Source organism: Arctopsyche grandis, chromosome 2 (genome assembly GCF_051622035.1).
Source record: "Arctopsyche grandis isolate Sample6627 chromosome 2, ASM5162203v2, whole genome shotgun sequence".
Classification (NCBI taxonomy): Eukaryota; Metazoa; Arthropoda; class Insecta; order Trichoptera; family Hydropsychidae; genus Arctopsyche; species Arctopsyche grandis.
Window position 1 is genome coordinate 35,940,577 of NC_135356.1, and position 16,871 is coordinate 35,957,447.

Consider the following 16,871-nt stretch of genomic DNA (forward strand, 5'->3'; position numbering starts at 1 on the left):
TATCATCAAATTCATAATGTCCGTAAAAAAATTATTAAATTTCAATTTATTATTGAATTTACTTACACATACCGTAATATTATCAATTAAAGAAAATAATAAAAAGGAGTCGGAGTTGGCTGATTTTTCACGACTCCGACTGCGACTCTGCTTGAAATGCTCCAGCTCCACAGCCCTGAAAAAAAACTCCAATTTTTATTAGATATTTATAAATAGAAACTTTGATTTTTTTCCATTGAATTAATTTTCGAATATCTCTGAAGTAATAATGATGATTGCTAATTTAATAATAATAATGATTGCTAATTAATTTTAATAATGATAATAATGATTATTTATAATGATAATAATGATTATTAATTTATTTTAAGTAATAATAATAATGATAGCTAATTTCTTACCGTTCTTGTTTTATGTAAATACATAAATACATATGTACATAAATATATGAAATTAAAAAATATATATTTTTTGCGTAAAACATGTTTGAAAAATCAAATATTCAATTAATTTTTTCCTATTTAATAATTGCTTTGGTTTGTTTAATTAAATTATAAAAAGTTTTATGTTCATTGGAATGAAGTTTTAGCCAAGTAAATATTAATTTATCATATATATGACTTCAATTATGAAATCTTTTTTTTTTTTTTCAATTTTAAATATCGGCACTAATTAAACTGCGCATAATGAAAATACAAAAATAGAACTCGAATGTTTTAATAATATTTTGGTGCTTCGGTAAAAGATGATAGGACATTTAAGTGGAATAAAATACAGAACGTGTCATGAAATACGTGCCAATAGACGGAATTTTTTGATCGTAAAAAAATGAAACGGATTTGCAATCAGTATTGATAACAGATCACAGATCACATTTCTATGGTTTTTAATGTGTATTTAATGTGTGTAGTGTATCATTTGTATCTGATCATTTTGCAAATCATTCGTAAACCGCTATTCATATCACACATTAAATACACACTTAACTATGTATATTTAAGTTATTTTAAATTTGAAAATTGCATAATATTTTTCTATTTTAAACATCTCCATATTTTACAACATCGCCACATCTCAATAATTTAGCTGTGTTGATGATTAACTCAATAAACGGTTGTTTATCGTGTTCGTGACGATGTTATCGAAACGTGAAACTTTTCCTGCTGAATGTCAAAGCAATCAAAATACAATCAATAAAAGAGGAATCGAGAGATTATAAGAAAAAAAACAAAAGAAGCGTTTTATTATGAAATGACACTTTTCAATTGCTTACTAATGAGATTTTTCCCCAGAATTTTTATTATTTCCAATCATTTTCTACTTTTCTCCATAGACGAACTCACTACTCTTCTGCCTGCGAGATATTGATTTTCAAACTATTATTGCATTTTTTTTTTTTGTGAAAAACAATAAAGAGCTGACTATTGAATAGCCATATAGGATAACGGCTGAAAAAATAATGGAACATCAGAATATATCCATATTGGAATTGGACAAAGTGGGTGTTCAAAGGGCATTCAAAAGAATATATGACAAAGATATAAGAACTGGGGTAAACCACCCCGCAATAAGTAAAAATGAAAATCTTAGGGGTGGCGAAAGCTCAAACATATTCCATACTTTTTCATATTTAGAGCTACATTATTCATATATTTAGGTGTAAATAAATAGCTTTTGGAGCCTTTTTTTTTGTTTTGCTGTACACTAACATAAAAAATAGTTTTAAAAATATAGAATTATATTAGAAACTATTATAAAAGACCTACATAGATGTATTATGAACATTAAAAAAAGTCTAAAAATAAAAAATTAACTATGTATTATGGATTCAAGCATCGAAATTCTATAATGGATGGTTTATTTAACAAAGAAATATTACAACTCACGTAATTCTGTGATAAAACCGTTGACAAAAATGAATGAACCGGTTCCCGAAAATTGCATACATGGAAAATTACGCATATGAAAAATCCGCGCATTCCGATTGTTAACCTAAAAATTCAAGAGTTTTATTCTAAGCGAAATTTTTCCAATTTTATACGTTCACCATCTCTCTCAAGTCAAATTACATCACAATAATTCTTTTTTTTTTTTGCTTTCGAGGAGATGTTTAGAAATTGAACATGCACCCTTTACACTTATTGGTGCTCGGGTTTCCAACAAAAAAACCTATTTAGAAAAGTTTCAACTTGAAACAGCTACAATAGCTCGAGATTCTTCTTCTTCTCAATGCCCTGTCCGCATCCAGACATTGGTGACGGGTGACCGTAAAAAAGTCGAAAATGTTCGTTTACCATGCATACATATGCAAAACGGTTAGTATATATCAGTGGCGTGCGGTAAAAGTCTCTCTCCCCCCGTCGTACATCCTCACTTAATTTGCGCGAGCAGGATAAAACAGGAACAAGAGGAACAGGCTTTTTCTCGCGTATCCTGCGCGCGCACATTAAACAAGGCTGTATGACAAAAAGAGAGATAATTTCACCGCATGCCACTGATATATATATATATATATATATATATATATATATATATATATATATATATATATATATATATATATATATATATATATATATATATATATATATATATATATATATATATATATATATATATATATATATATATATATATATATATTGTATATATATTATCCCCATGGTTATCAAACGGGGAAACTCGTATTTTGTACTCCGTATCATGTGTTCGAGGTACTCCATCTTTCTCCCCTTGATGACAGAAACAAGTTCTCTGCCTCTCCCTATCATGCCGAGGACAGCTTCATTTGATATTTTTTTGGTCCACGGAATCTTCAGCATACGCCTGTAGACCAACCCGGTCTTCAGAGTCCACGTTTCACATCCATGTAGTAACACTGCCCAGACGTAGCTCTTCGCGAATCTCAAACGCGTACGAAGATTGGGATGCGTGTTTGTAATCGCCGCTTTCATTTTGATTAATGCTGTTCTAGCCAACTCGATCAAAAAAATTGAAAATTCAGCGAGTTATACGCAATCTCCAAAGGCTCAAAAAAAAAAAATACCCCTAAAAGTAGATTTTTTTTTAAATGTCACATTAGTGGTCCCCCTTAAGTCGAAAGATAAAAAAAGAGTGCATGGTAAACGGTACATACTCACTTAATTTGCGCGAGCAGGATACAACAGGAACAAGAGGAACAGGCTTTTCCTCCCGTATTCTGCGCGCGCACATTAATACGGGAATAAAAGCCTGTTCCTCTTGTTCCTGTTGTATCCTGCTCGCGCAAATTTAGTGAGTATGTACGTGAGCATGTACCGTTTACCATGCACCCTTTTTTTATCTTTCGACTTAAGATCTTTCGATTTTCGATCTTTGCCTTCCGATATTTGCGTTTTCGGGCGTTTCATATTCGGGCTCGTGACGGAGACCGGTCCGTCTGCTATGTAATAACACTGTTTTCAGTATATGTATGTTTATAGAAGGGCCAAATTTGATATTATAAACTAGACCTTAGATGCTTTTTGAAAGGGGTACGAATGGGTCGAGGACATACCATTACCCCACCCCCGAGCAACGCTGGGTAATTAAAATAATAGTACATATATATATATCTAATGTGTCGATCTGTTGACACTCAGAGGATGGTTTTGAAAAATTAAATGACTTATGATTCGAAAGTATAAATTCATTGAAGCTGCGGAATTCAATTAGAACCCGGAAATTTGATTTTTTGCGCAAAAATGAAATTTTCTCATGAAAATTCATTTTTGTCCCGGACATTTGAAACTACGTGTGCTGGATTGAAATGCACAAAAATGTATGTATGTATATTTTTCTCTTTTCATATAATTTGAATGTGTTTTTTTTTATTTTAACAATTAGGGAATTGACAGTAGCCATATGGGAATCATAATGGACCATTTAAATGACCCGTGGTAGGACATTTACAGTCTCTAAATGCACATAATAACTAAAATCGTACTCATTTTTTGTATAGAATTTAAAAATCTCACATAAAGTAGTAGAAAAATGACGGTATCAAATTTGTAAGTCTACGACAGGTATACTATACTTTTTATTTATAATAGCAAGATAGGGATAATATGTATATAAGGGTTTCTGATTTCCCGGACTTTTTCAATTCCCGGGACACGGGACGGAGCCCGGGATCGTTCCCGGGATTCCCGGGATCCCGGGACACTTATTAATAAAAAAATATTTATTTATTTACAAAACAATACGTAATATATCTATTAACACGAAAAAATGTAATTATGATAGTAAACTTATTTAAAGTAGCTTCTTAAGAATACTAATATTTTTAAATGAGAATCCGAAAGTCTAATTCTAGATTTGGTACAAAAATTTCTAGCAATGGAAAAAACTCTTTTAGTTTCGGTCGAAGTTGGTTTTATTGTTAAAAGGGACGAAAACAATTTTTTAAATTATCGGTTTTTTATATTTGAATTTATTTTTTAAAGTCGAGGCTAATTTTTATTTACGTTATTTTGTATATTCGTCTTTGATAACTCCTTATTTAATTCTTCATTCATCGTCAAACACACAATTGTTTCATCTTCAACCGAATCTAAAAGAGTTTCTTCCATTGTGGAATCGTCAATACAAAAAGGACAATACTCGCTTCATAATAGTTTCACCGTAGGATATACATTCGCTTTTATTACAAAATTATAAGAATGTTTTGTTCGGTATAAAATCAGAATTTCTGATTCAGAATTATTTAAAATTTGTGTTAAAAAAATCAGTTTTAGGCTTCTTCTTTCTTCGATTTTGATTTTTGAGAATATTTTACAATTCTTTGTGTATTTGATTTTATTATGTCCCTTCGTGCAGTCGTAAAAATGTTGTATGTTTTCAAGATTTTTTTAAATTCAATTCCCGGGATTCGAGATAAAAATTCCTGGGACACGGGACAACAAAAATTCCGTGAATTCCCGGGAATGTCTGTCCCGGGTCGACCCGGGTCAGAAACCCTAATGTATATAGTATAATTTTTTTTATATACAAACATATATGTACATCTAATCGGATTTGATGTTTCATATCATTTGATAATAAATTCAATACAAGCAATTATGTAAGTGACGACTAACATCGCTAACGGGACTTTTTTTGCAAAAATAACGATAATTTAAAATAATATTAGGACAATTAGTATTTTCAAACGTTGTTGAGGTCAATGACGTTCAATTTTACAGTTTCAACTTGTATTTTTTTTTAATTAACTCACATGTATTGTACAGTGGCGGACAACTTATCTTTCTACGCATCTATGAATACAGCTAAATAAACTCCATTACCAAGAATTACAGATAGATTTAGCTTAACATAGGAAAAAGAGTAAGGCAAGAAGATACATCTCGCCCAAGTTATTCAATGCGGTACTTGAAAGAGTTTTCAGAAACTTAGAATGGGACACATCTGGAATATAAAAATCAACGATCGCTTCTTGAGACATCTTTAATAGCTCGCGATCGAACTGACTCAAAAGACTAACACGGCTGGACAGGGAAAATAGGAAAGTACGATTCAAAATTAACGTAGATAAGATAAGAATAGAAGCGTGGTGTAGAGGCATTTTCAGCAGTGGGTGGCGAATGGCCGTAGATGATGATGATATTGAAGTTATTTAAATACGGATTTCAACTATGAGCCGATAAGGCTATCTTACGTTATTAATCCATTTCGGAATTTGTCTGTAAGAAAAAAAGTGCTAATCGTTCATAGAATTGAGTAACGTGTGTATAATATTAGTCATATTTTAGTTTTTATTATTTTATTTTTCATTTGTTTGTTTATATGTAGCTACTAGATATATTATGTATTTTGTAAAAATCTATAATTGGGCTCAGATGTTATTTTTTATGTTTATTTGAGGCCTGTTGATTTTTCAATAAATAAATAATTTATAAACCTTGCAAAAATAATCGTCTATTTTGGATAGTGTTTATATCAAAGATAAAATATATCATCTGTTATATGATCGTTATAGGATATCGTTACGCTTAGTGTGTACAGTTTTTGAATCAGAACCAATAAATTTGGTACATATGTACATCATAATTCAAAACTAAAGGGCTTATTTTTTAAATTTAATTCAAACACACCTAATCGAATGGCACGGGCGCGTTCTTTGCCTTATGTGGAGAAAAATCACGTCTCACTGAGCAGGGATTTTTTGTCGTTTCTCCTAAGTTTCTTCAAATATGGGAATCACTGTTATCGATTACTTTCAAAACTATATCAATACAAGAAATTTTGGCCTGGGTGTCGTAGCATAGATCAAGCGTACTACCGTTTTTTTTGGGGAATTGGAATTCATATAAATTATCGGTGCCCCTATTCTATTTAATTTAACACTACACCACTGGTATACGATCTTACCATTTTAAGTAATGATATTTACATATATAGCAAACAAATAATCACATTTATACATATATCTTTCGTAGACCAAGACTACTCCCTCTTGTAAATATTTTTAATTATTCCATTATTATTTTATTATTAATGTAATTATATTATTTTATATAATTATTTTATATATATTATTTTATATAATTAATTAATATTAATTATTAATTATTATTAGTTAATATATAATATTTAATTATACTTTTAGTCGTTATAGAGCAAATCTACCATCATCATTTGTAACCGTTCTCCATCATCCATCCATCTTCTAACATTTATAAAATCCCATGCATATATGTATCATTCATTGATGACTTATTCCACTTACAGTGCTGGATTTAGGGGGGGCTGGGTTGGCGGCACCCGAGGGCGCCAAATAAGTTAGGACGCTGCTCGATGCGTCAAAGGCGCTTTAAATTTTAAAATTAGAGTGCCAAAAGCCATACAAAATTTTAGATTAGAGCGCCAAAGGCGAAATTTTTTTCAAGGGGCGCCACTGGGTATAAGGCTGGCACTGTCCACTTATGTTCGTCCTTGCGTCCCTTTAAACTCTTGGGTAACATTTAAGCACTTATGTATATCGTCCATTGACAATACCCGCTCATTAGCATTTCAATCTCTCTACTCGCTCCTCTATGTCAGGTACTTTTTGTATCTTCGAGCATCCAAAGATGAAAGTATTTTGGCTTAAAATACACAAGTTTTACATCCATTCGTAATTAGTGTCAAAATTAGTTGATTTTTTACATACCTCTTCTTAGCTTGTTAACGCTTTTTATTAAAATCATCGCCAATAATTATATTATGATAATTTTAAATAAAAATTAATATTAGAAATTTTACATAAATATGTACAAAGACCTGAACCGGAACCGAACCGAAAATCGGAAAAACCGTTAATTTTGCCGGAACGAAAACCGAAACCGAACCGATATTTTTTTTCGGTTCGGTATAATTTGTCAACTTGTAGAAACCGAAATTGACGAAGAAAACCAGAATATTAATTATGAAACAAATATACTACCTTTCATTAAGAACTGTTCTTTCCCTCATCTCATCGGAATAATATGTGTGGCACATACTTTACAATTAGCAATCAAAGATTCTATGTATTAACGATTCCGATTTAAATACAATTATATGTGAAGCTCACGAGTTAGTTAAAAAGTTAAGAATCCCTTGTGAAATTTAACGAAAATGATACTAAAATACCTGTATTACTAGACGGCATAAAACATTCGATATGTTAAACTCTTTATTGTTATGGAAAGAATTTTGTTCAAAAATAGCTGAAAAAAATATAGAGTACAATTTTCCAGAACAAAAATGTATCGAAATTATTGTCATCGTTGAGACATTACGGCCATTAAAAGAATCCACAATGATGAAATTGCAAAGCGAACAAATGACGTTGAGTGATTTTTACGGGATTTGGATGCAATCAAAATTGAAACTACAAAACTTAAAAATAGATACCTACACCCATGCCTGTAAAAATTTACTTCTCGAATAAAACAAACTACAAAATTTTTTCTAAACTGTTGTCGCACTTTTGTTCCTAAAATCAGGGCCCGATGAAAAGTTGGTAATCCTAAAGAAAGTCAATTAAGTTTGAATAAAAATATGTCCTTTTTCTGCATTTTAGCTACATTAGAATCCGCCCTCTATTCCGCATTCCGAAATATTCTCCTTTGACATTTTAATTATGTATGTATATGATTGGCATAACGAGGAATGACAGAAAGCGGAACACGTGGGTGAGAAGTATAACAAGGGTAGTGGATATAGAGGATAGAGTTAAGAGATTAAAATGGCAATGGGCGGGTCACGTAGCTAGAAGAATGGACGAAAGGTGGACAAAATAAGTGCTTGAATGGTACCCGAGAGAATGCAAAGGGGTAAAAGGAAGACCACATGGAAGATGGGTAGACGAAATTAGGAAAATGTGTGGGGTGAGATGGATGAGAGTTGCCGAAAATAGAGTGGAAGCGAGTTGGAGAGGCCTTCATCTAGCAGTGAATGGCGAATGGCTGTAAATGATGATGATGATGATCACAATAAGTTATAGCGAAAAGCCGTATATAGAGATGTATAGGCGGTGTGGCTGTGTTTACATTGCTAATATTTAAAAAAAAATAACGGTTCGGGTCTAAAATACATATTCTCCATTCCAGCCACTGGAGTAGTGGTTCGAATACTACATATTATATTTTCCGTTTGTCGGTAGATGGCTCAAATCACTATTGAAATAGCGCCAAAATCAAATTCTCAATTTGCGCCAATGCAACGACGGACAATAAATGTCGCTCATAAGTGTAAAAATTTTAGAATTTTAGTAGTAAATTTATAATAAAAAAAAACCCCAAATTACTTAGCTAACTTCAAGATCACGAATTTTGCCACCATTTCGTACAAAGAACAAGAACAAATTAGTTAAATCAAAAGAACAACAAATTAGTTGATCTTCAATCAATTCGTATGATCTTGTTAAACCGTTTGAATGCTGACCAACGCCGATCGGTGTTTTACCTACAAGTCCATCAGTCCGAAATACGTAAAAAATAAACAAGAATACTACCCGCTAATCCTTTCCAGGTAGCAATGAAAAAAAATGCATTGAACATGGGTCGTGTAATACGTGTCAATGTTTATAAAGACTGGTTTACACCGTAATTTCTGAATGTATAACCATAGTAGAATTTCTCGATGGAAATCCCTAACTGCTGAGTATTTTAGATTGTGGCTTGGCATCTAACAACAATGACGAAGATGGAACTAGTTTTGAAAAAATACATTCATTAATAGACTTATTTTGTTTATTTTATATTGTTGCAAGATATATTAGAGAGTCTTAACACACCTTTACAAAACTCGAAATCCTCGGCGGTAGTTATATAGGTCAGTGATCTATATAATTATAATAATTATACGTTAATAATAATTATTATAATTATAATAATTATACGATAATTATACGTTAACCCTTTGAATGATGCTGACCGATTGGCGTTATGCCAACAAGTCCATGAGCCTGAAATACGCTGATAGACGTTGTTTTTTGAGTATGTAATAAAAAATAAACAAGAATACTACCCACTAAACCTTTCCAGGTAGCATTGAAAAAAAATTGCATTGAACATTGCTCGTGTAATCCGTGTCAATGTTTATAAAGACTGGTTTACGCTGGAGTTTCTGAATTTATAACCATAGCAGAGTTTCTCGATGGAAATCCCTAACTTCTGACTATTTTAGATTGTGGCTTCGCGTTTAAATTGTAAGCATTTTAACAACAACGAAGAAGATGGAACTAGTTTTGGAAAAATACATTCATTAATAGATTTATTTTGTTTATTTTATATTGTTGCAAGATATATTAGAGAGTCTAAACACACCTTTACAAAACTCGAAATCTTCAGCGGTAGTGATCTAGGGGTTTGTTTGGTTTAGCTACAATTTTTATTCCTGCTTTCTATTGAATTTCTAAATAATTCTTGCTAGAAATGTTGGCGAAATTTTCAGCGTGGCGGGCTTTCAACAGAAAAGACGTCAGCACTCAATTCTGATTGGCTGGATGGTCAAATAGGTTTTTTTTTCGATTCAAATAAGAAGAATATTTGAAGATTTTTTTCATGGTTTTTATTTCATTTCCATTTACCGAGTGAAGCAGAGTAGCATCACTAGTCTCTAATAAATGTGAATTAAAATTAAAATTAAACTTAGTATTTATAGAGACATCTATTGCTTTTTCTTTTAATTAAATAAATAATATCTGTTTATATTTATAAAAAGTTTTTTAAAAATATAAATAGATGTCTCTTTAACCCAGTAGCTAGGTATAGCCGTAACCGTAACTGACACGGTAACAGTGAGGCGCGCTCGTAGCGAACTGTCAGTGCGTCGATTTATACCAGGGGCCAAAATTAGGCTCGCAGTGTGCTCTTGGACATTGGATGACATGACGACACGAGTTGACCGCCGCGAACATCCAATTTATACTTAAAGATGGCGGATTGGGATGAAGATAAGTGCTTGTTTTTAATCGATGCCTATAAAGACAATCAAGTACTGTGGGATCCGAAGGATAAAAACTACTACAAAAAAAATTCCAAGGAAGATGCTTGGGCACAAATCGGTGTAATGCTGAGCGAAAGTAGTGTGGAGTGTAAGCAAAAAATGATCAATATTTTGGCCTCGTTTAGAAGAGAGAGAATGAAAAGAAAAAAATCAGTTGGAACGGGAAAAGGTTTGTATTAAAAACTAGTATATTACATTCGCTATTATTATAATATATATATATTTTATATTATATTATTTTTATAGAGAAAAACAAATTGTATGTAAGCAAGTGGTACGCATACGATGCACTTAATTTTTTGAACAGTCGAAACACAATTCATATAGGAGCAGATACACAGGTATTTATTTTTTTATTCAATAAATTAACGTAGATAAGACCAAACTAATGTTCAATAGTTATTGCATGTCTGATAGCATCTCATTAGATGAAAAACCAGTAGAAGTAGTAAAAAATTATTTATATTTAGGTCAAATAATTGATATTTCCGGTAGTAAAGATGAAGAGATAAAGAGACGTATGAAATTAGGATGGAGTGCATTTGGACGAATGAATGTGATTTTTTTTAATCAAAAATTCCCCTCTGCCTGAAGAAAAAGATCTTCGATCAATGCGTTTTGGCAGTGATGACGTATGCGTGTGAAACTTGGACACTGAACGCCAAGATGCTACACAAAGTTCAATGCACTCAAAGAAGTATGGAACGCTGTGTACTCGGCATAACGACGAAAGACTGGAAGCGAAAAACGTGGGTGAGAAGTATGACAAGGGTATTGGACATAGTATGTATGTAGATAGAGTAAAGAGATTGAAATGGCAATGGGCGGGCCACGTGGCTAGAAGAATGGACAAAAGAAGTGCTTGAATAGTACCCGAGAGGATTCAAAAGGGTAAAAGGAAGACCGCAGGGAAAATGGGTAGACGAAATTCGGAAAATGTGTGGGGTGAGATGGATGAATGTGGTGCAAAACAGAGATGAGTGAAAGCGTCTTGGAGAGGCAGTGGATGGTGAATGGATGTAGATGATGATGAATTTACTATTGGGTAATTTTCAAGTATCCATCAGCCAAACTAATTGGCTAATTCTACACGATTTTCTTTAAAATTTCAAGTTTCGCAGGAGGGCACTTTGTAACAATTACTTGATTTTTCCTCTAATTTTTTTTTAATTTTTGAATAAAAAGCCTTTCGGTGCTTCCTCTAATTATATGATGTAGATGCTTTCGGGTCATAGACATGGCAGAATCCTCAGAAACTGAAATATAAATAAACAATGAAAATTAGTAAAAAAAATTGAGTTCCAAAATACACAATTATTATTGATTTTTGTTTTAATGGGCAAATTCGGACAAACTTTGTTTTACTAGAATGAAAATAGAGATCCTAAAGTTTCATATCACATAAATTTTATTCGGCTTAAATAAGCACAATACGTTTAAAAACATAAATTTGTACAACAGGTAAATAAAACCTAAGTGAAAATAGTAGGGTTTGTTGACAGGTCGAAACATGGGAAATAAAATTTTAAAAGGAATGAAACTTAGTTTAATCTAGTTTACATATCTTGTTCTTTAACGTCTACAATAAGTTTTTCCACCAAAAACACTTTTAACATAAAAATAATCACAAGGAAAGGTTTAACAACAAAATTCCGCGTACAAATACAAGCGTATCACACAAATGAAAGGATTCCTACTTTGGGACCCCAACATAAAGTTTGATTTTTGGCCAGCTTTTGAGGTCAAATACCACTCTGTGCGGCGCAGCATCATTGTTAGGTGTAGAATGTTGTTAAAGCTAGTCAGTTTCTCCAATTTTCAGAAATTACTTGTAAAATCTCGTCATTTTCACTATCGAAAGATAGGTTTGTTGATCATGTCTCACATGATGATCGCTCCCACGAAAATCACCCACAAGGGAAAATGGTCACACTTCTTTATTTTTCTGAACCTAAAACAATTTTTATTATTTTCAGAACAATGGCAGCCAAGAAAGCAAGAACAACCTAACAACGGCTGGACCACAGAGGAAGAAATTAAAACCAGATCCGAAACTGCAATTGATAAAGGATGCTTTTTGTGTATTAAAAACAGCATCGAATAGTTCCAAAAATGAACAAGATTTAGAGCTGCGGTCTTATTTTGATTTTATAATCGAAAAAATGAAAAATTACAGCAGGACAACAAAAAATTCTGTTCAAAACGAAATATTCCAAATAATTATGCGTGCTGATCAGGGATCATACGATAGTGCGAACCATTGTGGAAATTTGACTGGAAACCAACAAAGCACATCAGTCACAAACACGCAGATCAGACAAAATGTTGACACGACAGAACGTCCACGAACAAAACGCTCACACGACAGTACGTTCGCGCGACAGAATGTCCACGCACAAAACGTTCACACGTTCAAAAACAAAAATGATAAAAAAAACCTTCAAAAATTCGATGAAACGCGTGACGATACTTTCACTGATTTATAAATATATGTATAATATATATATGGAGATACGCCAGTCCAAACGAAATTCATTCACAAACCACAAACATTGTCATAAGAATTTTGGATATAATAAAGAACCATAATGAAAATTTTATACTTTCTTTACTGAGGAACTTAATTTTGCACGATTTAATTTTGTTCTTTTGGTTCTTGCGTTTTTATTCGTGATTTGTTACAAAAGTTTTGTGTTTTTAACCTGGCTGTGGAGTTGCTTTAAAATTTATCGACTCCGACTTCAACTTTATCTTATGATTTGACTCCGACTCCAACTTGAACGATTTTAGTAAGATAGACTTTTCTTGTAAATGTAAATGTAATTCGTAATTTGTATAAAGAAATGATTAAATTTCAATTTATTAATGAATTTATTTCAATAAAATTTGAGACTCTAATTGAAGCATACCGTAATACTATTAATTAAATAAAATAATAATAAAAAGGGGTCCGAGTCTGTTGTTTTTTTACGGCTCCGACTCTCACTCCACAGCCCTGATTTTAAGATTTTTCTTTTATGTTTAATATATTTAATACAATATTCCCAAGAGCTAATATTAGAGACCCGTATTTTTAGCATTTATTTAAGTTTTAGTTATTTTTTTTTCAAATTTATTATATAATATGTTATATTTACATGTTTTACTTTAGCTAATAGAATGTTCAATTTAAGCATCTTTTTTTCTTTTAAACATACATATGTAGATTAATTTCGATACTTTAACACTGTGATGGCCGCCGACTCATGTTTGTATCATGTTGGGTGCACAACGCTTACTGACCGCTGATACATATATGATTCACGACTGCGCGAACTGTTTCAGGCCGCTGATATATTTTTGTATCACGTTTTCGTCATATACGAAAATATACCAGCAAATCCAGTGAATCATATATGAATCAGCGGCCAGTAAGCGTTATGCACCCAACATGATACAAATATGAGTCAGCGGCCACCATAGTGTTAACATAATTTGTAAAATGAGTACATATACAATTTGAATCTAATATAAAAATAATATTAAATGACATTTCTTATATTATATAATACATATCATTGAAATATATGAAGATGGACAAAAATTATAATAAAAATTGGTTATTGGATTATTAGTCACATCATGATCGCCCAAAAGACAATTTTTGCCATGAAAATCGCAAATACGGAATATTTGGCACTCGAGTTCTCGTTAGTATGATGGACTTTCGGCTGCCAGATGTTCCGTTATAGAGATTTTATTGCCTTTTGGGCGAGCGCTTTGTGACCAATAATCACCGAACCTAAAATTTAAATGAAAAGAATTCTGTTGTTTTCATTAGCGTTTATTTATTTCCAAGTGAATAAATAACAATGCATGAATCATGTCATCATTGAAACATACCAGTTTCATACATACATACACAGATACATTATAAACATCTCTGTAATTTGTCAAAGATCAAATAAAACAAATTTGTCACACAGCGAAAACATTTATACGAAATCTTTGGTATATTACATCAATTTTTTTACTATAATGTGTGCAGTATCAATATATTAAGTTTTGTGATTACATTTTTACGTATGCATTTATGTATATTATTCTGTATATAGCGAGGTGAGTCATTAACTAATCATCCAATGATATTCAAACGAGCTGAAATTACATATATCTATTGCGTGCATTGTTTATTTTGAGAGCGTATTCTATTACAGTAATTTTTCACAGGTCATTAAATGGTCAAAATATTATATAAAATACAATATATATGTACATATATGAAAATATTAAGAAATTCACCCAAAACCCTAAGATACCGACACATGGAACATTCAATAGGAATATGAAACATGAGGAAATAAAAATATTTCAGATAAATTTGCTTAAATAAGTATAACAATATTTTTTTATTCACACAAATTTAACAAAAGAGTAAATACAAGGAAACAATATTAAATTAGATTATGTATATGAAGTGACCTATTTAGTTATATAGAATTACATATTATATGTATATATATATAAATAAATACAATATTTACATTCGTAAGCATACTTTGTATATATATTATATGTATTCATACGGATGTATAATTTCCTAACGTATTTCCCTAGGATATATTAATAATTGGTATTACATATATTATATATTTATTTATGATGATACAAAACAAGCATAAGGAAAATTATGAACGATCAATATTATTTAAACAAATGAAGTGAGTATTGTGCGTAAACTTTTATAGAAAAAAAAGCAGAATTTAAATAAAAATTTACTACTCAAAATAAAATTCCAAATTACACCCATATGTAATTTTATAAACAAATATAAAACACGCTTAAATACGTTAGTATATATAATGTCATTCATTCATATTAAAATACAACATAACTCTCATAATCTCCGTTGCTCGGTTCGAAGAGTTCAAGTTGGAGTTCGAGACTCATACATGCTTCGGAGATGTTACAGCCGAAGTGTATTTTCAGTTGTAATATATTCCAACTCGCATTTTAGGTCATTAATATTCGAATACAATTCAACTAGTAAATTATATCTCTACAAGCGCAAATACACTTTAAACAATGTGCGCCAGTTGTAATATAACAGTTGAATCTGACGTTTTTACGAATGCTTTATAATTCAATAATGCGTTAGCATTTGCTAAATATAATATTACGAATGAGTACAGTATTACGATAGCTCTAAGAATGTGTTTAAGATAAAAATCTCCATCTAACCTGGTACCAACTTATAATTGAACTGTATTTTCAGTTGTAATAGATTTTGATCAGTTTAAACGTAATTCGCCATATGAATCAACTTACGTGAGTTAGGCGGAGTATATTCCAACTAGCAAAATACACTTCAACTATAACAGTATATTAACATACCAGGTGAGTTTAAATATATTTCTACTAGTCCAATTATATTACAACTGGAAGATACACTCCAACTGTATCATATATATAAAATTTCGAAAGAGACTTTGTATGTTTGTAGACTTTGTATTTTTTTCGATTCAAATAAATTTAATAAAAAAACAAATGAATATTTACAATTATTAGATTCGCAATGTTTGAGCTGTTTATATTACAAATACTGGGCGAAGCCGGGTAAAACAACTAGTATACTATATTCTGAAGCTTTTGTAAGATTAAATTCCGCAGCTAGTTCCTCGAACGAGCTGCAGAGTTCAACATACAATCGAGAATGATCTGCATGCATAAAAATTCCCTTAGTTTCAGAGATGGAAGTCAGATCTGGACCGAGATGTCGAGGTAGTCCACTGCCTTCCACCGAAACATTTGCATTTTTGAGCCGGATTAGATTCAGATCAGTAAATCCTCAGATCTAACTGACACACTAGGTTGCATTCCAAAGCGTCAACACCAGATAAATGATATAATAATAGAAGTGGCTTTAAGCTCTGAACGCAGGCGTCGCCATTGCGACTCAATAGGCCGCAAAGCGTTTCGTTTCACACTGGGTCTAAATTTACTCCAACTTAAACTTCCGAGACGGTCCTCGTATATATTTATTCGAACTGATCCGAAGCAACGGAGACACATTAAAATATGTACATACATATATTTACAAACACACGGTTACAAAGTTGAAACCAGCCGAGCCCAAATTCCGACTCGGCTCTTATTGCAATTGATACACTGCCGTTTAAAAACGGTCATGGCCGGTCAAAGCTCACGATACGCCACCGACCATATCCTATCTACCTATCGGTTGCAATGTTTTTCACGGACCAAATTTATGGAAACGAGTCGACGGCTTCGGGTTTTCGATTCGGCCGACTCGTTTCACATCTTGCACACGAGCAATCACACAACGTTGCAGTTTATAAACAAACACGCGAGCACTACAGCCGGAGCAAGCGAAACTTTGA

At 32.0% G+C, this 16,871-nt stretch overlaps 1 protein-coding gene across 1 annotated transcript; it reads left to right on the forward strand.

Moving 5' to 3' along the window:
* The first annotated feature begins 10,248 nt into the window (after positions 1-10,248).
* On the forward strand, positions 10,249-13,656 carry LOC143922619 (uncharacterized). Its single transcript, XM_077445948.1, has 3 exons — positions 10,249-10,660; positions 10,738-10,832; positions 12,468-13,656. Exons 1-3 carry the CDS (start codon positions 10,420-10,422, stop codon positions 12,975-12,977), a joined length of 846 nt encoding a protein of 281 aa, XP_077302074.1. The 5' UTR covers positions 10,249-10,419; the 3' UTR covers positions 12,978-13,656.
* Positions 13,657-16,871: the final 3,215 nt, after the last annotated feature.